Source organism: Protopterus annectens, chromosome 4.part0 (genome assembly GCF_019279795.1).
Source record: "Protopterus annectens isolate FY-2018-M chromosome 4.part0, PAN1.0, whole genome shotgun sequence".
In the NCBI taxonomy this organism is placed as follows: Eukaryota; Metazoa; Chordata; order Ceratodontiformes; family Protopteridae; genus Protopterus; species Protopterus annectens.
The window spans coordinates 559,393,080-559,420,935 of NC_056733.1; the positions used below are offsets into that span (position 1 = coordinate 559,393,080).

General features: G+C 36.4%; 1 protein-coding gene across 1 annotated transcript in view; it reads right to left on the bottom strand.

Moving 5' to 3' along the window:
* Nucleotides 1–27,856, bottom strand: part of SGSM1 (small G protein signaling modulator 1) — a 1,353,076-nt gene that overhangs the window by 829,620 nt on the left and 495,600 nt on the right. The window contains exon 3 of the mRNA XM_044068489.1: nt 1,633–1,785. Coding sequence (XP_043924424.1) covers nt 1,633–1,785 — 153 coding nt within the window. The remainder of the gene's footprint in view (nt 1–1,632; nt 1,786–27,856) is intronic.

Sequence of the window (27,856 nt, forward strand, 5' to 3'; positions counted from 1 at the left end):
GACAGTAAAAAAGAATTTGTCTGCAGTTTCTGAACAGGAGTATAGGATGATATTTTATGAACAATTATATAAGAAACTATCCACTTATGATGTAGAACATCTGCTTTGATGGGGGGAGGGTGCAATGATGCTGCCATCAGAGATACTGGTTTACACTTTAATTACAGATTGCAAGAAACATGTTTAGGTGTCAGTATATAATTTGTCAGAGATCCCTTTGAGTCACTGTTAGCCTGCTTTGCAAGTGAAATTCAACATATTATAAACAAAGTAGCACTACTCCGGTGGTGGTGCTGCGGTAGCGTTGTCGCCTCACAGTAAGACATTGTCCTGTTCGATTCTCAGCTAAAGTGTCTTCTGTGTGGAGACATGCATGAATGGGCGTACCTTCGTTGAAGGTTGTGCGTCAGGGCTGGCAACTCAACACGTAAAAATCTACTGCCAATCATTAGCGGACCGGAGTTCCACTGTGGTGACCCCTAACCGGGAAAAGCCGAAAGACACAACATAAACAAAGTAGCACTAAGCAGTGATAAGAAAGGATATTCCTTACTTTATTTGAAACAAAAACTGTCACAGGTTCATAAGTTCATCTGTGTGTATTGGCTAACAACCACTAAAGCCTTGTTAAAACACAACACATCACAAATCTCTGAAAAGTTCTGGTACCCTTGGTAGTGTACGCAGGGTCTTGGAAGATGAAATATTTACAATCAGGGACCTGAGAGATGAATCACTTACAGGCTGCCCATGTCCATTAGGAGAAAGAGGTGCCAAACCAGGGACAAACGTCCAATTCCTCATCCAGTTGTCCAAGTTACATTTGAATTAGGTTATAGAGGATCTCTGCTTCATATGGATGGGAAACCTTTTCCAGAGAATGCATAGTCTCTGGAATACATACCTGTCTCTCCAGCTGGTTCTATTTATATCATAGGAAAGGTTTAAGTCTTTAGAATGGGTAATTATGTGCTGTTTGTTTTGTGGATATGAAGGAGTTCCATCAGAGTGAGGTACGAAGATTCCTTCTATGCCAGGCATTGATCTCCCACCAACAGCCTGTAGGAGACAGAGCACAGGGAGAGAGCTTTGAGGTGGTCTGCATACGACATTATATTTATGCCTTGTATTCTTTTAGTGAGGAACCTCTGTGGAGATTCCATTTGTTGGATGTGTCTGGTTAGGTACGTACTAAACGGGGACATTCTACTCAATGATAGGTCTGATGAGAATTTCTCATCTCATCTGATGAGTGTTTCTTGAAATGGCCACCTTACAAATATTGCTGTCGGTTAACAAACTGCTATGTGCCATCTTGGTATGGATACTGCGTACAGAGATATATTTAAGCATGTGTAACAAACAGTTTATGACTGTTATTACAATATAAGGGGGGGGGCTTCCATATCACTGAGTTTAACAGTAGCTGCATTCCAACATATAATATGCAATTCACTTTTCCTGCATATGGTGATCACTGATAAGTGAATATTACAATTTAGTTTAACAAGTCTACTAAAAGGGACTACCCTAATAAAAAAGTTGAACCAAATTAATACACATTCATACAATTATGATCAGGACACACACATTTTGTAAAGGGTAGTCTGTGTTTAACTACCTTACACTTACCTACTATTCTCTACTAGATAATGTACAATTTTATCCAACACTTTTTCAAACAGTGCTGTGCGAATCCATAAGTGTTTTATAGCCTGCGGTGACAGATTAGGTAGCTTTGGTAGTCTTCGGATATGTTCTTGATTGGTTGCTATCTGGATCCGTCTAAAGGTACATTAAAATTATTATTAGAATTAGTTTAAACATTTCTAGAAACAGTCTGTTTTAATAAGATGAATTTTACTACAAAGGTACAATTTAAAATACTGTATCAAGGGTCCAATGAAGATTACTTGACAAAGATATCTTTTTTTTGCTAAACTATGAATCTCAGAAACTGACATATTGGAGATATTCAAAATAGAAGCATTTGATATGTCACAGACAAGAAACTTTGTTATTTTAAATAGACATACTGTATTGCATAGTTTCTTAGAACCTACTACAGTGAACATTCCTCATACCAAAGGAAAGAGCTAGCTTGCAGCACACTATTGGCACATGCAATAACAGTCTTCTCAAGAAAAAAAGACCTGAAAATGTTAGCATAGATCTGGATCCCTTGATATCTTTGATAGTCACAAGTAGTTATTGAATAACTGCTCCAAATTTACACCAATAACTTCCTCAAATGATCCTCCTTGATTATATATATCTGAGGAAGAGTCCAAACTCATGGACCTGGAAACTCCTGCTAAGGTGTTTAACAACTGATTTCTATGTCAGCTGGAATAGCTAGCAGTTAAGTTTGCTTTCATTTATTGACTCTTTCTGTAAAAAATGTAAGTGAACTCTCCTTAAAGGAATAATTTTGTCTATGATATAGAAAGCAAGCCAAGGTCAAAATAAAAAAAAAAACAATAGCAGGGCAAAACCTGCAGACATAATTAATCAAAAGCATACACACAGTATATGACAGTCAAATTTATACCAAGAGTGAAGCTCAATAAATTAAATCTTCAGGCTAGAGGAAGATAAGCATTGCAAATATTAATTCTATTATACAATACATTAAATAACTAGTTATGATCACTCTGTCTCTCCTTCTCCGATCTCTCTCTCACATACAGTCTCTTCAGATTTCATACATGCATTCACTTACTCACTCTCTCCGATAGTTCACACACAGTCTCTTCAGCTTTCATGCATGCATTCACTCACTCTCCCTCTTCAATCTCTCACACACAGTCGCTTCTGCTTTCATACATGCATTCTCTGTCTCTCTCTCTGTCTCTCTCAGTTCAATTTTTTTATAAGATTATACTGTAGGTTGCTGATGCCTACTCTATACCAATGCATAAACAGGTAACTTAGGTAAATAAGGCCAAGACCATAAAGTGAGGAAATAAGGTCAAGTATTTAGCTCATGACCACCATTTAAAATAATACAAAACAGTTTAAGACAGATCTTAATAGTCTAATGTATTTGGCTTTGATGTTTGATTCCATTGTTACATAGTAATTCTTGCTTGTTATCTGTCCCCATCCTGTCATTACCATATCATCTGGATGAATTCTTTATCGTTTTTTTCACACCTTGTGTAACTCTTCAGCTCTCCTCGACCTTATCAACGTACCTTAACTGCCAAGACTGGTGAAAATAAGTGATTTAAGCTGGGTTCTGAGGGCCACTACATCCTTTGAGCCAATAATAACCTGAACAAACTTCATGAGTAAAGAAGGAATTTCAGTCCTTATTTTCTTTCAAGGAAGAAATATGCTGTGTCCAAGAAGTAATGTTCAAAGCTATCTTTGTTATGTTCCAAAGGATCTTCATAAAAGTGTGTCTATTTCTTCTTTTTTGGTGGTATTTCTTTTTCTTTCTTGCTTAATTCTTTGCAAAACTTTTTTGAGTAATCAATGAATTGCTTATTTTGTACTTTTTCTTTATATTTATCTTCACATCTTGTAAGTTTTTCTGCCTGTGCTGATATCTTTAGTTTATTATTTGCAATAGTGTAGGAAAGATTCTGGTTTGTTCTGATACTACACATTGCTTTTATCATGTCTATCTTTCTAAGTATTTTTGCTGATCTGTTCCCTCTTCTATATTTCTCTAACAGTGACAATTCTTGTCTTACTTGTTTTATAGTTTTTCTCTATTCGATACTTCCATGATGACATTCAATTTCTTCCATTCCTTTCCCCTTATTGCCATGCATTTTTGTGATAATCCTTTATCTGCTATTAACTTAGCTCCCCGGTAATATACCCTATTTACTTCTTTTATATCACATGAATTTCTGTTAATAGTCTTGATTACTGTGTTCGCCGTGGTGATGCAGTGGTTAGAGTTGTTGCCTCACAGCAGGAGTTTCTCCTGTTTGATTCTTGGTTTGAGTGCCTTCTGTGTGGAATCTGCATGTTCTCCCTGCGGTCAAATGAGTTTTAAAGACATGCAGGTAGGTCCATGCATGTGTGTGTCTGCCTTCTGTGAAGGTTGGGAGCTGGGCTGGCACCTTGAAACTGTACAAACTTCACTGACAATCAGTCTGTGTACCAGTGATCTGCTGTGGCGACCCGTAACTGGGAAAAGCCAAAAGACATTGCTAGTCTTGATTACCGTGTTCATTTGTTTTCCCAGACTTCTAACATTTTGGGTTTGCTTGACGTTCTGTAACCTATTTCTTTCATTATCGTAGTATGTAAATCACTTGCTACTCAAATTGAACCACAGTTACAAAGATCGTAGTATGTAAATCACTTGCTACTCAAATTAGCTTTTACCAGTTACAATGAAAACACATACACTATGTATGCTTCTTCAGATCCTGATTCTTATGAGTTTACACACTACAAAATTAAAAATACAAAGGGGACATAATAATACAATAATATAATAATATTGTTAAAAAAAATGTTTTTAAAACCAAATGATATATATATATATATATATACATCAGTATAATATTTTAGGTATAACCTTTTTATTAGGTATAACCTTGTATATAATATAAATGAATAGGGAATAGTGTGTAGGATCTAATAGAAAAAAAAAAAAAAAAAAATATCTGTGCTATATATGTATGTATATGCACTTAGCCTTACAAAAAGAGCACATGTTACAACTTGTTCACTGCACAGTCTATTAATTCTTACAAACTGACTCTTTATAATTGCTGGAAACACATGTGGATGCATGTGCTATTAGTAAGTCAAAGGTATTTTTTTTTTTGTCTTTCTTTCTATAAAGAATGAGACTAGGCATCCATCTTTGATAAATAAATTTATGTCTAGGAAGCTGATAGTATCATTAGATGCTTCCATAGTAAAATGTAAGAAAGAAGTGGTATTAGGTAAGGTAAAAAACATTTTAAACTCTCCATATAAAAGACATTGTTGGACAAGAACAATATCAGTAGTTTGGCAAATGAGTATCTGTTGGTTCCTACTAAAATCCTCTAGATGAAATCAACTCCCTGATTTGCCTGGATTCACTATGGGCCTCATGGGTGGAGGTTCCATCCCTTTTTGGGATTTTGGGTAGACTTTTATTTTGGTATTCTGGGATGTTCACTAGAGAAGTAATCATATAGATTTTTTTTCCAATCTGTTGGCACATTAGCATATCAAGAGATTGTCAGCTATATCTCTACAAATCTTGTGAAGGGTGTCCGATCTTACGAACATTCTCAGTTCTATGAGAGTGTCATTTAAATGACTTCCCTGTGAGGGAATGAACGTAGTAAAATGAGTGATAGTGCGTTGTGTATTGTGCTTGGAATGGCTCCCAAACCGGACACATCTTTAACTTCTTTTTGGGGGGGAAGGGGTAGGTGGGAACTATTTCTTTCATTGTTGATTTGAATATGTCTATCCATCTCTATTAAGTCAAGCAACTCCTCCCTTAGACAATTTTCTTCTAAACTGAGAGCACATTCTTTGTTCTCCATTTCCTGCAGGAATTCTACAGAAAGTTCCTAAACATCTTGCTGTGACACATTCTCTTCAGCTGCTCCCTGCATCATCTGTTGCTCTTTCATATGGGAACTGACTGGCCTATCATTACACAACATTGACTGCCTTGGAGTTGTCACTGCTTCCTGCTCCTTTCCTTTACTATGCAACTGAACTTTTATTCTGGTTTCCTTCTAAAGGCTCTAGAGTATCTTCATGTGGCAAGTGATCAGATGTCTTCTGTTCCACCTGTTTCTCCTTAATTTGGAGACTCATTTGTTTCATCATGGTCTGATGTTAGCAGACTTAGATTTTCTACACTAAATCTTTCCCTTCACAGGTAATCCATAACTTCAGTTTCTATTTCTTTAACTTCTCCATTAACAATCTCTTTTGTACTTTCCCACCTTGTTTTCTTATTTTTTGTATTGTGAATTTTTCAATATCCAGATGCCTTTGCCTATATTTCTCTTCAAATATCTTTGGTGCTGCTTTTTTGTACTGATTATTTTTGCTTTCCCCTTTTCATAGATATTGTACCATATTAAATCTCTTTTTCATTCCCATGTCCATATTTCTTCTTTGGATCTCCCCCGCTCCACCAGTTTCTCCTTACTTTGGGGACTTATTGCTCCATCATGCTGTGATATAATCAGTGTTAGACTGTCATCACTAAATCCTTTACTTTGCATGTGTTCTAGAACTTCAGCTTCTGTTTGTTTAACTTCTACTTTACTAATTTTCTTTTCTACTTTCCCCTTTGTAATCTTATTTTTTGTATTGTGAAATGTTCCACATTTGGTACATTTGCCTATATTTCTCTTTAAATATCTTTGGTGCTGCTTTTTTTTCATTGATTGGTTTGGCGTTCTCCTTTGCATAAATATTGCACCATATCTGATCTCCTTTTCTTTCCCATGTCCATGTTTCTTTTTTGCACCTTTCACAAATCTCTGGGTTTTCTTTTTCACATCTTCTTACATCTGGTTATATATGAATTGTTTGCAGGGTGAATAATTTTATTTATTTTATAGATGGACGCATTATACATACATTTATTATTATTATTTGTGAATATTTTAGATGATATACATATGCATTAATTATGCATATTTTTATGTGTTTTGTATGGTGTGCACTGTGGAGTGTTAATTTACAGTTGATGATAGATATTTTAGTCTAATATAAATAACATTTACTTAGAATGGAAATGTAAAATGTTACGGTTTGGTTATTTAGTTACATTTTTAACATTCATATATTTTTTAATATATATACTACTTAAAGTTAGTATATTAAGTTTTATTTGAGTGATTTATACACTATGGAGTATGTGTAGCTATTTAATACATCCATGTTAATGGGAAGTTTATACAGTGTAAGTTCTCTTTAAGGGAATTTTTTTTAAATGACATTTTGGCGCCAAAAAAGTATTTAATTGGTCTGCTGATTTTTTTTACAATTGTTCTAAAGAAGCCCACTTTCTGTGGGTGAAAGCACTCAACTTTTGTATGTAATAAAGAAGATTTTCTTAGTATTCTTGCGGAACTGCCTGTTTTTTTGTCTTTGGGGGAATTCGTGACAGTCTGCATTCGTGTTTGGTTCGTGGAGTGAGTTTTGTTGATTGGATGCATATTTTCTTCTCACTTCCTTTTTCAAATGGCCCAAAGTTTCTTGGTCTATATATAATGTTTTTCATTGATTTATTGTATTAATCAACACAAATTTGCATTTGACAGTTTTTCTTGTGCAAGTATTTTTCAGCTATGTAATTTCTCTCTTAATCTTTTTGAATACCTTCTAACTGGAAATCCTGGGCTTCTTGCATAACAGTAACAATACATCATTTCTTTCTTATCCTGAATAGTCCCCTCTGTCATTTTTATGACTCTTTTTGGCCTACCAATTCTTTGTATTTTTGGGGCCTGCTACTTCCCTCTGCAACAGGGGATCATCCTGTTGTAATTTCAGTAGAGACACTTTAATGATATAATTTAACAATTGTGAATACTTGTTGCAATCCCCTGCATAATTCAGTATTAATGTGGATAAAGTAAAGGTTAGTGGTAATTGCCACACAATTCTCTGAAAAACTAAAGGTTGTTGTTTCAGAAACATGCAAATGTTAGGCAGACCAATTCATGCATATGTGCTAATAGTTTTCTCATGAGGCACAACACTGTGCTGGATTCTAATACCACCATCTTTCATTCCATCTTCTTCATCAGTTTAATACATACATCAGGTTGCTTATAGCAAGGCTAACCAGACTTCCCTTATAACCTATCAAAACCTGTTTTGCACAAGTATCATCCCCACTTAATTTACAAAATGTTTAATTTATACATTGTGCATATGATAACAGTTTCAGGAGTTTGACTGCTCAGTTTGTCAGCTATGTTAAGTGCATGCTTTTTTTCTATCAAATTTTTGCTTTATTGAACATCCATTTGGTTGAATGTTTATTTTCCCAAAAATGTTAAGTGGATGCATATGTGGTTTAGGGGTGTGTGTGTGTGTGTGTGTGTGTGTGTGTGTGTGTGTGTGTGTGTGTGTGTGTGAGCATGTTTTTAGGTTAGGGTTACAGTTACGTTAGGGAATCATTACCGAATATGTATGTGGGTCACAGTGTGTTTGTTGATTATAGTTAGAGTTAGGGTTATGTTCAGGGATAGTTTTAATGCAGTGTGTGAGTGTGTGTGTGTGTGTGTGTGTGTGTGTGTGTGTGTGTGTGTGTGTGTGTGTGTGTGTGTGTGTGTGTGTGTGTGTATTATGAAAGACTGGCACCACTTTCATCACAGCAGGTTAACACCAACGCTCACCAAACACTCACTTCCCTATACATACACTGACTGAAAAAGAACAGCAAAATCACTCCTTTGCTGATCAGTGAATGCCACTTAAAAAACTAACAGTACCAAAAATGTGAGGTTTGTCAGAATAGTGGTAGTGTTTGAGGAAAGCTTTTTTCTTAAAGTAATGTGCAGGGATAGGGTTTGGTAGGGTTACAGTTAGAAGAAGTGAGTAAGGTGGTGCATGGGGACAGAGCCCCCAGCTAACCATAACCCAGCCTTTTCCCCTGCCCCAACCCTATACATCTCACACTATTAATAATGTAAGCAGATCACACTGACACAGCATTTCTTAACTACTAATGCCAATGCAAAATGCCCAGTGACACACGTGGTTTTGGCATGGCCAAGACAAGCACTTCACTAAGGAGGTATAGCCAAGCTAGAATATACAGCAAGCATCTTTGTGGATTGCAAAGTAGATAGAAAAGGTAGTAATTCACCTGTTATAAGGCAATAGCACACAGTGGTGAAATATATATAAAAAAGCAATTATGAATCACAGAGGTGAGAAAATTGCCTTGTTTACACAAGATCACAGAATTATCAGTCAGTCCTCATTTAAATATCATTATAGATTCTTTTTCATAAGCTGTTACTCGGCATATGAATTCTGATGCATATATGTATTGAATACTTCAAAAACCAAGTGACTTAATAGTGTTGCACAATATCTGTTGAAACTTTAGATGTTGGTTGAAGAAAACTGTTTTGTACTGTTAAGTTGCACATTTTGAGAAAGATTCAGTGCAATTTATTTTCTTATTTATGCACTTAAGCATTTGTTTTCATATTTTTATAAATATCTCATAAAACATCTGCTGAAAGAGGAATTTGTTGCTGTCACGTTATTGCTTATGTCCGAAGAATAATACATGTCTAGGTTGTACAGTTTCAAAATATGACAATTTGTAATTGTTTATCAAAAATATAATTATGTGTCTGCACACATTGTAATATATTATAGTGTTTATGTAAAATCTAAGAATGTAGCATTACCACATACTTCCTACTTTACTATTTGTACATTTTAGAATATTTTTTTTCTTGTGCTTAATTAAGTTGATTTTTCAGAAAGTGCTGTGAAAGAATGCAAAGATGTGTATAGCCTACTAGAGGTATAACATTCCACACTGCATAGATCGACCACCCCAGTAGTCAACTAACCAGACTGTGCCCCCCCCAGATCTGCCACTGTAGATTTCCTTAAAGATAACACTGTGAGTAATTTCTGTTAAAAGGATATGTTCTGCAGTCCTCTGAATTTGTATTTTATTTCATTTTAAACCATACTTTCCCTTGTAAAATCGCTTTTCTGATTACTGACTACATTTCAAACACCTCCTTATGAACCCTCCATCATATGTTAATCACAGCATGTGGAATACTCATCAGTAATATGCCAACTCTGAAGGCATACACTGCCATAAACTTTGCATTTCAAATGTATTTGTTTTCATTGCAAAAGTCTCTCCCCTCTCTCTCTCTCTCTCTATATATATATATATATATACACACACACACACACACACACACACACACACACACACACACACACACACACACACACACACACACACAAATAGTGGGAACAAAAATTAAGGTACTGTATGTCTACAGCTTATTGATAAAGCAGTATTTTATTCTTAGCTTGTGGTGCCTTTAATTGCGCAAAACTATTTTAAACAATATCCCTAAGAAACAAGAGCTTTGAAAATATCCTTTCTTTTAAAATAACTTGTACTTAAGGATAAAAATCGTAAAGCTTTTGATCTTTTCCTAGGGGTATGACCTCCTCTCTATCTGGGTAATACAACCAAATTCAAGACAACTATAAGAAAGAAATGCACTCATTTTTTATCACATTTTTTTGCCCCAGTGCAACATACCATTGATTACCATATGTCCCTCATCAGCCTTGGATGGCAGGAGTCCCACTTGGATTTAGTTTGATATTCTCCCACTGTTTCAAGGAAGAATGATGCACCTCAGTGTAGCATCATTTTCACCCCAAAGGAGATTTTTTTCTTTTTTTATGACCTGCTTTTTCCCCGGTGTAGAATGACAGAGGGACGTTAAAGCTGAGATCCTCTGTCAGTGTGCCACAGCATTTGTAAACTTACAATTCATGTCCCCAGTAGCACTAAATGGGCTATCATCCTGTACTTAAGTTACTCCTGTCCAATAGGATAAGCGATCTGATTAAACTACTGCTAAATTTCTTATTCCCAGTGGCCAACTCCTCAAGTTCTGGGCTCACTAGTCAAACTCAGGACATATGCAGCATACATTTTGTAGCAGTACTGCACTGAAGGGGCTATTTTGGTGAAACAATCCTTCTAACAATTGTTGCAAGCTCAAATTCCTACTAAAGCTTACCTTTCAAGGAATTATACTTAGAACATACTACCCTGTTGCCAGGGTATTCTGTTTTAATGCCCTGTGCATACCATCAATTATATTCATGGCAGAGAGTTCTGATGAGATAAGCTACTGGATTACTTAAAAACATATTGTCTCTTTGAACTTGCTTCCCTTACATGATTCCTTAGCTATCTGAATGAAGGAAAACAAGCAGTCAAATGACACCAGGGTTATTCCTCATTTCAACATGTCAACATAGGATTCCTACAAGGCTCAATCCTTGAACTATTCCTCTTTAACATCTTTATAAATAAACTCCATATTGTCACACAACAAGCAGTCACTGTCCAATACGCCAATGATTCAAGATTAATATGTGCAGCTCCAACTCTATTGAAACTCCAGGAATTTACGCAAACGTCTTTTACCTCTATAGAAACCTATCTAAAAAACTGGTGCCTGTTCCTTAACCTCAACAAAACAAAATTAATGCTCTTCACCCCAAAACAACATAACAAGCAAAAGCAATATTTCCACTAAAACAGAAATAGTTGCACACACTAACACCATAAGTGCTGCTCTCTGATGAATTTTTAAACTTTGAAACTTTTTTCTAAGTATCACAGTTCTTTTATTTTTGGCAGTCTGCATTTAATTTAGGAGAAATTGTGTAACAGCAGTGTGCCGTGAGACAACTTAACTGACTCAAACTAAGCTTTGAAAGTTGGACTTTCCCAGTCAACAAAGAGAAAAAAAGAAAGAAAAAAGAATGAAAGAAAGAAAAAAGAATGAAAGAAAGAAAGACTTCAGAGCAGAAGAACTGCATAGGAGGTCAGAGTGGTTTGGGCACATGCAGGAAAGTAGAAAGCAATCTGTAAAGAACATATGTGACAGAGAGGAAGAAAGCAAGAGGAAAGAAGGATGTCCAGCAAAGAGACTGATGGATTATGTGAGAAAAGACTTATGACAGTTAGGCACGACTGTCAAAGTAGGAGAGTGGCATTTAATAGAGAGGGATGCAACAGTTGACGAGGCGCCTCTACCCCATGTAGAAAATGGGAGAATGGGGGTTGATGATGATGAAGAATTAAAAACTCTTACTAATAACTTTTGTAATAAATAATAACATTCTTTTCACAGCATACTGTGACCGTACAAGACACAACTTCTAAGTGAATTGTAGGACATCACAGATTCACTAGGTTACATTCCATGTGACTATTTGTCCCACCATCAGCATGTGTATTCAACAAAATCTGTTTAGAAATCTGCAATGATCCTGATGGATGATCAGCCAGTAAGGAATCATGGTCACAATGAAATCTGGGAATAACATTAATCAGTCTGTAGCTGCATCCTGAATGACCAAACTCTGTTTCTATTCATGCTCCAAAATATAATACTTTTCTTTGTATTTCTATAAATTGTTGCAACTCAAGGATGCCCTGAATGCATAAACATATGATGTGGTTAAAAGTAACAGCCATCCTCTATCCACTAGACTGGCTCTTCAACGTAAATCCATGGAATTTTTACTAACTTTATATACTCTCTGGAATAAACGATGTTTGAATTAACTGTCTGGTGAAATCACAGTAACCAGTTGAATAACAGAATCATATTATTTGAATTTTATGGCTAAACTCCTAAAACTACTCATCTTAGAAACAGAAAAAAATGGCTAACACAAAATAGAGGAGTACATGTAAAACTTTAATTTCCCTAAAAGTCAGCTGTCACAAATAAAAAAACTTTGTCATGACAATAAGTCATACATTTTGCAAATCTACAACTGTACAACTTGCAAACTGTATGAAATTAATTAAACTATAATCAATGAGAAAATAATCTATCAAATGTCAGCAATCAATATTTTGCAGTGAGGCTGTACCCCTTGTACCACTACAATGTGGGGAGCTCCATCAACCACTGCCTTCACACCCCATCAGATTATTTTTACAAACTTTACAGCTGCCCTGTTTTGACAATAGATGGACATACCTGGGCTTATATCAAAGTTCAAATTACTGCAACCTGTCAGTTATTAAATTTATATATTTATTTATTTCAGTTTGGTTCACTGGGCTTGAGGGCCCGTTTTCAGTGGAGGCCCGGGGAGAAAAGCTCCAACAGGAAACAAAAGTTTAATTCCATAAAATTCAAGATAGTTTGCATTACAGATAACAGGTTGCTACAAAAAGAATAAACACTAACAATTTCTATTTTGTTTAGGAGGAAAAAAACAGGCTTATAGCATAAAAAAAAAATTACTATGTAGTTACCTATGCTAAGTATATATAAAAGAGGTTAGGAAGGTAAAGTGGAACTGTGACTGTCACTACATCTGGGAGGGCAGAGGGTGCCTTTTCATTTTTTTGCTTTTCACTTTGTTTATGAAGAATGTTCCTAACATAGTAAAATTTAAAATTATGTCCAGCAAATGCACTGAATCCAAATATTTACAGACATAGCCTGCTTAAATTACTAATATTTTCATAAGTTCATAGGTTCATAGGATTATACTAGGCTACTGGCCCAGAGGCCCTTATAAGCCTAGACAAGAATTTAGCCCATTTTCCTTCAAAGTCAGTACCTGTTTTCCCTGTCCAGCAGGGACACAGGTGTACTCTGCTTGACATGGAGAGGGAGTCTATTCCACAGATGGGGGAGACTCTGGGACATAAATCTATCCTGCCAACAAGTTCTATTAATGTCACAGACCAGGTTAAAGCCTTGCATTTGGGTTCACCAGTGGAGTTTGTCTTACATATATGCAGCAACTCCATCAAGGCGGGGTCTGAAATGGCCTTGTATGCCAGACACAGGTCACCTCTGAGCAGTCTGTATGAGACTGAGTAGAGGGACAGGGCTTTTAGCCTAATTATATAAGACAGGTGTTTGAGACCCTGGATTTTCCTGGTCAGAAAACACTGTGGTCTCTCCAACTGCTGCATGTGTTTGGCAAGGTACATGCCGAAGGGGGCATTGTACTTGATAATGGGTCTGATAAGGGAGGAGTACAAGGATGTTATGACCTCCTTGTTCCTTGGTGAAACACCCTTATTTATGAGGTGGGCAATGTAGAAAGCCTTCCATACAATGGGGGCAATGCGGTGGTCAAAAGTCAGGCTGCTATCAACCTGGGTGCTCAAGTCCTTCACAAATGATTGCATGTACATTGCTATTAATGTGATAATTAGTAGGGATGACATTTTCCCCAAAGGGGAATAATGATGCATTTCTTGACATTCAGTTTGAGGCCATGCTTCTGGCACCAGTCATTAGTTTGAGTAAGGCCCTCTTGGAGGATGTTCACATCACTAGGGGAATTTAAGACAGCATCAAGCTTGCAGTCATCTGCAAACTTGGTCAGCCACAGACCACTGGTTTTGGCTTGCACCTCAGAAAACTATATCCCAAACAGTAGAGGCCCCAAAACTGATACTTGGAGTACACCACTCATTACGGGTCTACTACTAGATGTGGTATCCCCTACTTTGACTGAGTGGTTTCTATCAGTCAGCCAGTTAGCTATCCATCTGGTAACATATGGTTTGATGCCTATCTGGGAGAGTTTATCTACTATGCCTGAATAGGGAATAGTGTTAAAGGCTTTGGCTAGTTCAAGTTAGGTGGTCTTTCCCTCTTCCATGGCTTTGGTGACTGTTTCGAAGACGTTGACCAAGTTTAACAGGCATGATCTCCCTTTGACAAAGCCAAACTGTGTGGGGTCAAGCATATAGAGGTTTCCAATATCCCTGTTTATAAGGTCCATGACAAAGCGTTTTATGGCCTTGCAGATCAGGCTAGTTAGGCTGATGGGCCTATAATTGCCTGAGTCAGTGGATGCTCCACCTTTGAGTAGAGAGATGACAGTGGCTGTCCTCAATTCAGCTGGGATGAAGCCGGTGCTCAGGCTTTGGTTGAATATGGTGTCTAATGGAGCTGAGAGCTCATGCCTGAGTTCATGTAGGATACAGCCAGGGATGTTATCAGATCCCATGGAGACTGTATTTTTTGCCTTTGAGCGGGCATTAATGACATGCTACCTGGTGATGAGAGGAGGGGGGCAGGTGCTGGGGATGTCCTGGTTTACTGATGAGGGGACAGGGGGGTGAAATTTTCACTGAACCTGTCTGCTAGCAGGTTGGCTACATCTATGGCATTTGTGTACGTGGTGTTATTGACCACCAGTTCAGAGCAGAGCTGGGTGTTGCCTTTGAAATTGCGGACATATGTGAAGAAGGCCTTGTGATTGTCCTTGGTAAATGTGGCCAATTTGGACTCAAGGTTAGCCTTAGAGGATTTCTCCAGTGACCTTATTTATATGTTCAGACAAAGGAGAGATTGCTTCCAACTTGGCACCTCCTCCTTCTTGGCCCTGGACAGCAATTTTTTCCTTCTATTATAGAGTTTGTTTATTGCTGCTGTCCATCATTCAGGTTTACTCTTCCTTGAGGAAGATGATTTGGTCCTGTCAGATATTGCTGAGTCCATACAGCTATGTAGGTGCTCATATAGTTTTCTGGTGTAGGCTTGAACATTAGTGCTAGTTCCATTGAAGGGACAGTGGCTGTGAAGCTGCTTACACCTGCTCTCAGGAGACTGTAGTCAGCTTTGGAAAAGTTTTTTTGTTTAACCCTGACAAAGGGGGGAGGGGTCAGGGGAGATGGTGACTTCAAAAGTGATCGCTTTATGGTCGGATTTTACCAATGAGGATAACACTGTAGGAGTGCTACAGTGGCTAATCATGTTGGTTAGGAACAGGTCGAGGATATGTTCACCTCTCGTAAGGGTGTTGACCAGCTGATCCAATGCATTGGCATTGACAAAGTCAAGGAATCTCTGGGCGTTCATGTTTGGGCTAGAGTAGGTCTTCCACTCTATGGGTGAGTAGTTAAAGTCACCCAGGATCAGGGTAGAGGGTTGAATCTTGGTGGATTCAGGTAAGTCCAGATAAGTGGAGTGAGTGTCCTGAGTCATGGTTGGGGGTCTGTAGCTAGCTATGATTTGAATAGGTGTTTTGTCAACAGTTAACTGCACATTGAGTGTCTACTGTGCATCATACCGTTTGACCAGCCTGGAGGTATGTATGTCTTTGATAAATATTGAAACTCCACCTCCTTTGGCTTTGCAGCCCTCCTTTTGCGCAGATAATAATAACAAAAACTAATAACTTCTTTGTGCCATACTATGTTTTACCACGTAAATATATGTACAACTGTCTGCCACACTCTTACCATGTAAATATATGTACAACTGTTTGTCACTCGCTTACCATGTAAGTATATGTACAACCATCTGTCACTCTCTTACCATGTAAATACATGTACAACTGTCTGTGCCTCTCTTACAATGTAAATACATGTACAACCATCTGTCACTCTCTTACCATATAAATATATGTGCAACCGTCTGTCACTCTCTTACCACGTAAATACATGTACAACCGTATGTCACTCTCTTACCATGTAAATACATGTACAACCATCTGCCGCTCTCTAACCTAAATTTTCTTCAATAGTAAATTTTCGACAGTTTATTAGATAAATGGTACCGGATATACTGTTTCCTAAGAACTGTTCTAAAGTTACCGCAGATTGTTGTTGCTTATTTGTGAACATAACTTTAATGCACTTCTTAAAATTCCTCAATTTTCATCAGTTCTATCACTTGACAAGTCCAATGAATGCTGCACAGCAGACTTTGACAAAGAAAACTTTTCAACATTTAACCAAAAATGTAAGAAACAAAGTTTGCTGCACTATATCACAAAACCAATGACCTATTTTTGTAAGAAGAAGATAACTAATAGCAATTGCTTTATAAATGACAAATCTCCAAGTGCTTCTCTCTAATTAATTTTTAAACTTTTCCTAAATATCGCAGTTCTTTTATTTTGGCAGTTTGCATTTAATTGAGAAAAAAAATTGTAACAGCAGAGTGCAGATTATTTCATTCACTCTTTTAATTATTATATATTCAGGTAGGACAGTCATTCAAGACTTAAGTATGCAAAAGATAAGGCTTTAAGACAAATGTGATTTACATGGCCAACAACCCTAAGTACAAAGCAACTTTTCTAAGAACAAATGAAATTTAAAAGTAGTGGCAACACTTTAAACTGTTGCTACAGGGGGAGCTTCACCCCTACATGCCATAACTCTTGCTTCCTTACAGATACTAATTCCAAGATTAATCACTTTATCTCAGGGCAGGGAGAAATATGTGAGACAGCACAATATCAGCTATCTAACTGATGACCCATGATGAGGACACAGTTTATCAGGCTTTTCCAACTCAGCCCACATCCCAGTGAAGGGGAACAGATAGGTTGATTGGCCTAGAGAAGGCTGATGGTCAAAATATAGTAGGGCTAAAGGGCTGTAAAAAAAATTACAAGAGTCACACATTAAGGTGTCTTTCACTAATGCCATGCAAAATGTACACTGGTTAAAATGGTCTTCTCATTAATACAGCATAGAGGCTTGTCCACACAGAAAAACACATTTTAAATGTATATGCAAATGCCATTTCAGACTTTTTTGTTACCAAAATGACATCTGTACCATTTTCATTCACTCTCCTAACCTAACCCCCTGCATATTATTTCACAAAATGCATTATTAAAATATTCTGGCTTATGTTTCACTGTTAGTGCCGTTATGTAATTTATGTTGTTATGGTCTTAAATACTCCATTGCAAGGCAAATGCATTACAGTTCTACACCATGTCATTCTGCCCCACATTGTTGTTCTTAATTCTTCCTTTCAGTGGTTAATGTTCTTAATCTTGTTATCAGAGAGGCATGTTTCCTGATGCAAAATTAACACTAACATAATAACAAAAAATGAAAATAATGTAGGACATTGACAGAATGATCAGTCTTGCACAAGACAGGACTGTGATGACCTACCACTGGACCAGTAATTAAGGAGCCTCAATCCTTACCATTGGCAGCTGTGGGGAAAGTTCACTGGGAGGATAACAGGTACACACACATTATTTCCAGATGCAGCTCTCTGCATCAAGTGCAGTTTCCCTTAAGAGCATACAGAGACCACAGTCAGTCCGGGGCTGGTTTCTCCCTCTTCCTCCAGATCCCCAATAAGACTCCCCACTGGCACAGCTAAAGAGTTGAATCCTTAGCAGGGTTCCAAGCCAAGTCCTCCAACACTCTAAGTCCAACCAGTGCTTCGTGTCCCTGCCCAAGTAGCTAACAGACACACTCTTGGAGATTTGTTTTACACACATACACACACACACACACACACACACACACACGGGCAAGGCTGGCACAGGTTTACTAGCTATGCCCCATTCTGCCACCAGAGCCCCCTACCAGCTATTTTAAGGCCCTTAACAAAGGGTGTCCAATTGTACTGTGTAATATTAACACTAATACAAATATTAGAAAAACCAAGATAAAAAGTTTGTCTGCCAACCAGTCAAATAAGTGCTCCGTTGCTGAAATATTAATCAGAAATAAAATCTATAAAGTGCAATAGGCAACGAAGCAAAACAGGTAGTCACTTCACGTCCACCAAACCAATTCTTTAAACCAAAATAACAGGACTTTCCATAAAATAATAAAACTTTTCATGAAATAAAAAGTTTTTATAATTTTGCTAGGTTAGCTTCTTCAAATCAACATAAGTCAGAGTCATCTAAAATTCTGTTTATATAACACATTCAAATTACACAACCCAATCAACTCACTCTATCAATTAACAAGCTAAAACATTTTAAAGGTGTCCTATTATATATTTCTAAAAGCATATTGCAAAGATATTCTATTAATTCTACTTTCAAAACAACATAATATAAATATATACTGACATAAATATGAATATAAAATATTGTGTGCATATATAAAGTAGAAATATAAACATAAATATAATATCATGAATGCACAAATATTTCTCACATTTAATATCTTAAGCAAATCATAACGTTGATTCAGCCTAGCGATATATTTTGAATTAAAAACGCCTATATATTTATTTATGAATTCATTATTTATTCATTTATTGAGTTATTTCATCTTCCTACACTTCTTAAGTAATGGCTTAATAGATGATATCTCATTTAGGCCCTTCCCTCTGTCCGCTCTAAGCATGATAATCCAAATATTCTCCCTGTATTCAGTGTGATTGGGGAATGACTCTCTAAATTTGAACCAATGTGTATCATTAGTATTGATAACATGCTTTGCTAATGCATTATGCTCTGAATATGATACACATGTTCTCGTACTCTGTCCTTCAGTGTCCTATTAGTCTTCCCAACATAAAATGAGTGACATATTTGGCACTCCGCTAAATATACAATATTTGTTGTTTTACAGTTAGCCCTATATGATAAAATATATTCTTTCTCCAAATCTGGATGGATAAATTTATTGGATACATCAATGTATGCGCAAAATTGCATGCCCCACATGGTACTGTACTCCCTATTTCTAGATGTTCCTTCTTAGGATAGCATAATAATCTTTTAAGATTTTTCTTATTTTTATACAAAAATTTAGGTTATTCACCTACAATGTTCTTGATATTCTCATCCACTTGTAAAATGGACCAATTTTTACTAAGTATCTCTCTAATTCCTTGACTATCAGATGTAAAGAATATAGGGAATCTAATAGTATTCTGTTTACTGCCAATCTCAGTCATTCCTGTACCTTGAGCAGGGCCATAGTAAGGAGCTGCTACCTCTGTGCGTAATGTAGGAATCTCCTTAAAATTTTCATCTATTTCTACCTCATTATAACCTCTGTGTAAAAATTTCTCTTTAAGATTCATAAGCTCTTTCATAAAGCATTCATCTAATGGATTTAATCTCGATGCTCTAATGCCCTGGCCTTTAATTATATTTTTAAAAATATGTGCTGGGTGCATACTTGATCTCAATAAAAGAGAATTACGATAACAGGTTTTACGATGGACACCTGTATTGATTAGTCCATCCGAAAGCTTTTCTATATATAAATCCAGATAGTCTATTTTGGATTCAGACCATTCCATAGTAAATTTCAAGTAATTAGTAAGATTATTCATTCTATCCAGAAACTCCTCTAGTTGTTGTTTATTTCCATTCCAAAGTATAAAGAGGTCATCTACAAAATGCCGATAGAAGGTCACATATCTCGCAAAACCTTCTAATACAAACTGGGTACTTTCTTCCCAATGTGCCAAAAACATATTAGCATAGCTATTGGCACATGGGGTACCCATTGCCACGCCATCTAATTGCACATAAAACCTGTCTCCAAATATAAATAAATTATTTTCTAAGACTAATTCAAGAAAATAAGTGATTAAATCAATCTGTACTTCAGAACAGTTACTATGTTTCTGAAAATATGCAGTTATATATTGAATTCCTAGTTCGTTAGGTATAACTGTAAAGAGAGATTGTACATCTAATGTCACTAATAACAAATCCTTTGTATTTTCAATATTCTCTAAACAGACAAATTTATTTTATCGTATAAGACTAACTGTAAAACAACAAATCTTGTATATTTAGCGGAGTGCCAAATATGTCACTCATTTTATGTTGGTAAGACTAATAGGACACTGAAGGACAACATGTGTATCATATTAAAATCAGAGCATAATGCATACATTGGTTCAAATTTAGAGTTTCAAGTCATTCCCCCAGTATTCTGGAAGGGGGGATAGAATCACACTGAATACAGGGAGAATATTTGGATTATCATGAATGAGGGAGCATCTATTAAGCCATTACTTAAGAAGCGTAGGAAGATGAAATAACTCAATAAATGAATAAATAAAGGATTCATAAATAAATATATAGACGTTTTTAATTCAAAATATATGATTTGCTTAAGATATTAAATGTGAGAAATATTTGTGCATTCATGATATTATATTTATGTTTATATTTCTACTTTATATATGCACACAATATTTTATATTCATATCTATGTCAGTTTATATTTATATTAAGTTATATTATGTTGTTTTGAAAGTAGAATTAATAGAATATCTTTGCAATATGCTTTTAGAAATATATAATGGGACACCTTTAAAATGTTTTAGCTTGCTAATTGATAGAGTGAGTTGATTGGGTTGTGTAATTTGAATGTGTTATTTAAACAGAATTTTAGATGACTCTGACTTATGTTGATCTGAAGAAGCTAACCTAGCTATCAAGTCAAAAACTTTTTATTTCATGAAAAGTTTTATTATTTTATGGAAAGACCTGTTATTTTGGTGAAAAGAATTGGTTTGGTGGACGTGAAGTGACTACCTGTTTTGCTTCATTGCCTATTGCACTTTACTAATGCAAATATTAGTTTGACCAAGAGCAAGGCTATTAGAAGTGGCCCACACAGTGTCACCAAATAAATAAGCAAGTACTCTCAAAACTTTAATATCTCTACACAGATCAGCCACAATGAAAGGTTTAAATATATTTAATAATAAATTTAATAACAAATAATAAAATAACAAGACAATTCTAAATATATATTCACAGTGACATCAGAGTTCACATCACAGGAAACATTTAAAATAACATTGCAGGACAGGCTCAGACAAATAAAGAAAAACAATATCTAAACTAAGCTTCACTATATTACTGACTGAATTGAAGAGAATTACTATACCCCAATAACTTACTTCATAGAGCAAGGCAGATGATGTGGCGAATGGTTCTTCTTATTGTCAGGCCCAAGACAGACTACAGAGTGCTCTGTCCCACTAAGGGACTTCTCAAAATAATATCTAAAACATTACTGCTGGTCTAGCTTGCAGAATGATATCATTTCTGGTCATCTGACTTCTAGTTCCCATGCAAAACCCCTATTGCTGGAAGCTAACAGGACGTAGCACCTACCTGTAAAAATACAGTACATACACAAGGACTTTTGCTTGGATGTTTTACAGACTTTGTGTCTCTGGCTGCATGGAAACCTGTGAGATAGCATCTTTATGGCCTAGACTATAAAGTGATTTAATTTCAGATACTTTTCTAAAGTTTGCTGGACTGAGGTTAACCCTCCAATTTCCTCTGTTAAATCCTATACATTTGAACAGTTACAATAGTGCATGTACATTTGTTCTCTCCAGTAAGACATACTGTTTATACATTTGAAACCCAAGCACTTTACAAAAATACCTTTTTAACACATCAGTTTGATATACACCAGACATGCAGTTCTAATAGATTTGCAACACCAGTATCTTGTATGACCCCCCGGTTCTAATACATTTGTAACACAAGCATCTTGTATAAATCAATTTGGTATTCACAAATCACATACAACTATTTACAAAATTATAGCTAGCTGTGCTGGCAGTTACCTGCTTTCGTCACAATGACATATAATTGTGAAGGCCCAGGTAACCATTTAAAGGTAACACAGTAAGTTCGTGTTTTACAATGGCTGTAAAGGTTATGACAAGTGTGCATGAAATACCAAGTATGAAGAAATAAATCAAGACAGCCTGTAACCTTATTCATGATGATCCACATTAAAAGCAGGTGACAATACATGTTTTTTTTTCTACAGCACAACTATAGGAATGACATAAAGTTACTTACTGCTTTCTTTAGCTTATATGAGGACAGTATACAAACACACACACACACACACACACACACACACACACACACACACACACACACACACACACACACACACACACACACACACACACACACACCAAAATGCACTGAAAAGAAAATCCCACATGGGGCAGTAGAGAAGCTGTTCTGTAGTAGGAATATGCAGCAATGAACCAAGTCTGCTGCTGGGATGCACAAGTAATATAATTAACAACACTAACAATATAATTCAAACACAAGGTACAGAGTGTCACCTTTGACATCATTAAATTATTTTCAAGAAAAAAAACACTGATTCATCTGATTCATATATTTTATCAATAGTAGCACATGCATGTGCAATCCAGCCTTACTAAACACCTGCTTACACAAAATCAGTGATGGGTAGATGTCTGGTGGACCCCAAAATTATAATAGCAACTTTATACAAAAAAAGAGAATAATAATGCCAATATTATTAGCCATAATTATATATTATAATTATATAGGCCACAATTATATATTATAATTATAATAATGTCCAATGCCACCTGTATTCTAATAAAAAATAGAGACAAAGCTTGGAAAACTTGGATTAAAACAAAGCTTCCCGCTGACTCTCAACGATTGAAGAGCTCTAAAATCAGACAAAGAAAAACATTAACAAAGACAAAAGGGAGTTCTGTCAAAACCCTCCTTCTGCCCTGCGATCCAATACAAAAAAATTCTGGCACCCAATAAATCAAATTCTACACCCTGGTAATCCCAACTCCCCAAGCCCATACCTACTTAAACTCTACCAACAAATTCTTACTGAAACCTGTAGCTACCAGCTACATAAAATCCCTGCTCTCCAAATTAAAGCTTTGCTCCACATCCATTGACATCTCCTCTCAGTTTCTTCAAATATCTGCAGATCCTTTTGCCCTTCCTGTCTCTATCTTAATTAATCATTCTATCTCAGAGGCTAAAGTGCCAACCATTTGGAAACAATTCTACATCCTACCCATACACAACAGAGTTAACTCCAGACATCACTAATTTCAGACCTATTGCTATCCTTTCCACAGTCTTAAAGATCCTCGAAAATTTATCCATAAACAAGTCATGCTCTACCAAATTCAAGATAATCTGATTACACCAACTCAACATGGTTTTAGACCCAAACATAGCATCACAACATCTTCCTAAATACTATTTCCCTTGCTAGAGATAACAACAAACTTACCTCCTGCCTATTCTTAGATCTCACAAATGCCTTTGACACCGTGTCCCATCCTCTACTACTACTCCAAAAACCAACCACTCTTAACTTCTCCTCAGAAACTATAGCATGGTTTGCCAGCTACCTCACTGACCGATTGCAAGCGGTGAAATGGCTTTCTACTCACTCTTCTCTTCTTCCAGTTAAGACGGGTGTCCCTCAAGGTTCCTTCCTTGGGCCACTACATTTAATATCTTTACCAATACTCTCTACTCCTCCTGCCTCCTCTCATCATTAGTACAATATACTGATGACTCTGCTGTCATCTCTATTGCTGTCTCCCCTTCTGAGCTCATCTCCACCACACAGTCCACCTTCAACTTCTTTGAACACTGGCTCTCTAAAAATCAGCTAATAGTCAACCCCAAAAAAACTAAATTACTACTTTTTCTGCCAAAAAAACTCAACCATATGAAATCCTCCTTCTCAATACAGTCTTTAGATAGCACCTTAATCAATGCAGAGTCTAACACAAAATTACCACAACTTATTATTGATCAGCTCAAATTTGATTTGCATGTCAACAGCAGTATCTCCAAAACTCATCAGAAACTGGCCTCCTATACCGCAATAAAATATTTCTCTCTAGGGAAGCCAAGATAACTCTTTCCCATGTCTACCTATTACCTACAAAACTGTATAGCTCTCAGATTTTCACTAATCTTAACTCAAATCTCCTCACCAAACTTGAATCTACCTATAACAAGAACTAAATTCACTGGCCAGCAAACTTATAAGTCCCACCACTGCCACTCTCTGAAACAGCTAAACTGGCTTGAATTACCACATCAGCTCCTTCTCACTCAGCACCAGATTATTCATGGCACCCTCTACTAACCTTCCTACTGTCTCACTCCCTCTATTCTAATCTCCCATTATCTGCCAGCTAGACCTTTCAGAAGTACATCCCAAGACCTTCTATCAACTCACAAACCTAAAACCAAATTTGTATGTAATCTCTACAGATATAACCCTACCAAAGCTTGTAACTCCCTCCCTCTTGAAATTCGGTCATATAAGCAACTGAAAATATTTAAATCTGCTACCAAAGAATACCTACAAAGTCAATGGGCCTCTCACTCTATTTGTCCTCCTTAGGCAAAGTTTAACCACAAATTCTTCTACATCTCCCGAACAAAAATAATAACAAAATTCAAAGTTTTTTGATGAATTTGGTCTACTGTTCTGTTTGTAAGCTGTATGTAATCTGACACTGTATTTTTTTCAAATGTTTTGTATTGTATTTTTTATTTCTTTTTCTTGTTACTACTGCTTATTTCGTAAAATCGCTATGCAAATGTCTCTTGTATATTTAGTTGGAGCTTTTCTCCCCAGGCCTCTGCTGAAAAAGGGCTACTAAGCTCAGTCAGACAAACCCGGTCAACAAATGTAAAATAAAATAAATAAATAATAAGAAGAAGGTAATCAGGAGAAAATGATTTAATCCTTAATAAATCAGTTGACAGTTTATCACTCATGCAAAAGTAATAATTTATTATCAGTGCATCATCCTAGAACTAAATATTACAAAGAGAATACAATTTAAGTCAAGAAAAAAGGGTCAAAGCAATATTTGTTGAGGTAAGCAGAGAACCTAAGATTTATTTAACATTTATTTACCAGGAAGGTCCGACTTGGAACAAAGCCAATTTTCAGCAGAGGCACAGGTAGAAACGCTTCAGATGCATGTCTTTGTAAGGTGAGAGGAAATCGGAGCACCTGGAGAAAACCCACACAGATGCAGGGAGGACATGCAGACTCTGCACAGAATGCACACCAAATGAGAATCGAACCAAATAACTTCTTGCTGTGAGGCGACAAGGTAACTGCCACACTTTGCACCACAGCACCATCCAATTTACCACTATCCATCCCTTTACCAATAGCCAGAAAACATTATTGCACATCACAGTGGTTTAAAAATAATTTCTTACTCACTGTATCTCCGCAGCAGAAATACTACGGCAAAACATCTTTTCACTCCCACTTAAAGGAGAACAGCACACAAGAAAATAAAAAAAAAATGTTTTTCAGTATATCTTGAACTTTCCTGCATTACTAATGCCTCTGTAAGAAATTACGAGGATGTTATTATTTCTTAATATATTTTTACCCCAAAATATCCTGAAATGGGGGCTGCCATGCTGCATGATGTTGTTTTACAGTCAATGTTTTCATCTCCCTCATGTCATTTTACAGGGACAGAGAGAAAACCCTGTGATGAGAGGATCATTTATTGTGGTTCTGTCTCTCATCAGCTTACAATAGGACCGTGACTGCCTGCTTTTGACTGTCCACATCAATCCACATTTTTTTACTGCTTTGCTTTTTGACTTTTTGTAAATTGGCCATCACTAATACAGCACTTTCAAGCTCATCATTCAAACATTTTTTTTTTAAATATACTGTATTAATTGCTTTTTTTTTCAAAGAAACAACTGTGATTCACTGTTCCAATGTTAGAAATCTGACTTCAGTGCTAAATAGGTATTACTGTGGTTGAGCTGGTTTATGTTGCATTCAGTTGTTAATGTTGTAGCTGGAGTTAGAGACTTTGATGTTAATCTTCCCTCACCCAACTCACTGACTTGTCTCAACCATACACTATATACAATGCAAGTGTCATAGCAATTCACCATAAGAAAACTTGCACTTTTGACAGAATCTATGGTTCCCTATTAGAAGACCGAAGACACATTCTTTCAAATGTGTTTTGGTCAAACTCAAAAGCCTGAAATGGCAAAATATCAAAGCGGCTTTTAAGCGAATTCTTTCCCTGGCAAAGAATTCGCTTGGCTGCTTCGTTACTTTGCCATTTTCGGCACTGTAGTGCGGTCTCAGAGTTGGTATATTTAAGTAGGGGGGAGCGAAGCACCCCACTTAATGTAATGTTTAAAGTATGTTTTTTTGTTGTTGTTGGAACAGCGCTCGGTGATCTAATATAGACTCGAATCTATCAAGCTGAGTGTAGCTGTCTGTCAGTATTCAGTACATATTGCTGGTGAACTGAAACGATGTTAAAATCATGCAGTCATGATAGATTTGTAATGGGTGAGATGGGAACGCTGGGCTACAGTTTGGACTGTATGTATGCATGTATGTATTTGAATTTATCTTCCAGGTTAATGCATTAATAAGTTCTGGCCAATTCAGCCTCAGCCTGGGGTCAAAAACTGATCAGACAGACAAAATAGGTAACAGTACAGTAATGAATAAGTGACAATATAACAGTACAATGGTAGAGTAATGCATGGTCAGATCCAGTGTATTGAGTTGCATATGCCATTAAAATAAGCTAGTCCTGTTTCTCATAACCTTACCTTTTGTACCAGGAAATGCATTGTCGCTACAACATTAATATACTTTCATGCAAGAAAAATAACTACAACATTACAAAAAGTACAACTAGAATCATAATTATAATCGTAATCTGGAGCATTTCTCCCCAGGCCGCCACTGAAAACAGGATCTGTGGAACCTAGCTGGACTTTCTCAGTCAACAAATGTTAAACAAAATAAAATAAAATTAATAAGAAAGTTACACAAATAAACAGGAAGTCAGCACCAAAGGACCTCAAAATGTCATCAGTAAGACCACAAAACATATACCACTCATTACAATGCAAAAGGAGCACATATACATGCATACTTACTGTCAGTTTTACAGTTCACATGCATAATCACACATGATTACTGTTTTGTTACTTCACCCCAAAAAGCTCATATGGTGCATGGAGCATACTGGGAGTTGTAAATGTCATTACCAAACCTAGTGACTAGTATCACCTTAAAATAATCCTAAATTTGGAAAAGTATAGTATAAACATATTTTGGAATCCCACACCAGGTTCACAGTCCTAAAACAAACATGTTACAGGTAAATTCTAAACAGAGATACAGACATGTGGCAGAGAGCTGCAAATCATATTTATTATCATAGCATATGCTTTTAAATTTCAGAATTTACCAAGTGTGATTAGTATAGTACATGCCTTACAAAAATATTATTTTTAAATATTTGTAGTGTATGCAGAATGTGTTACACTTGTTATACTTGTTTGATATACATGAAGATCATTCCAAGTGAACATGTCCAATAAAAAGTACATGTCATAGGTGGTTACTAGGGATACGACCCAGAAGGTCCAACTTCTTAGTTGCCTCAATGCTCTGAATGGTTAAATGACTTGCTCAAGGTCACACTCTGTAGGCACATGGAGGCTAAGGGAATCAAACTCTGTATGACAACCAGCTCATTATAGCAAATCACCTTAATCCTGT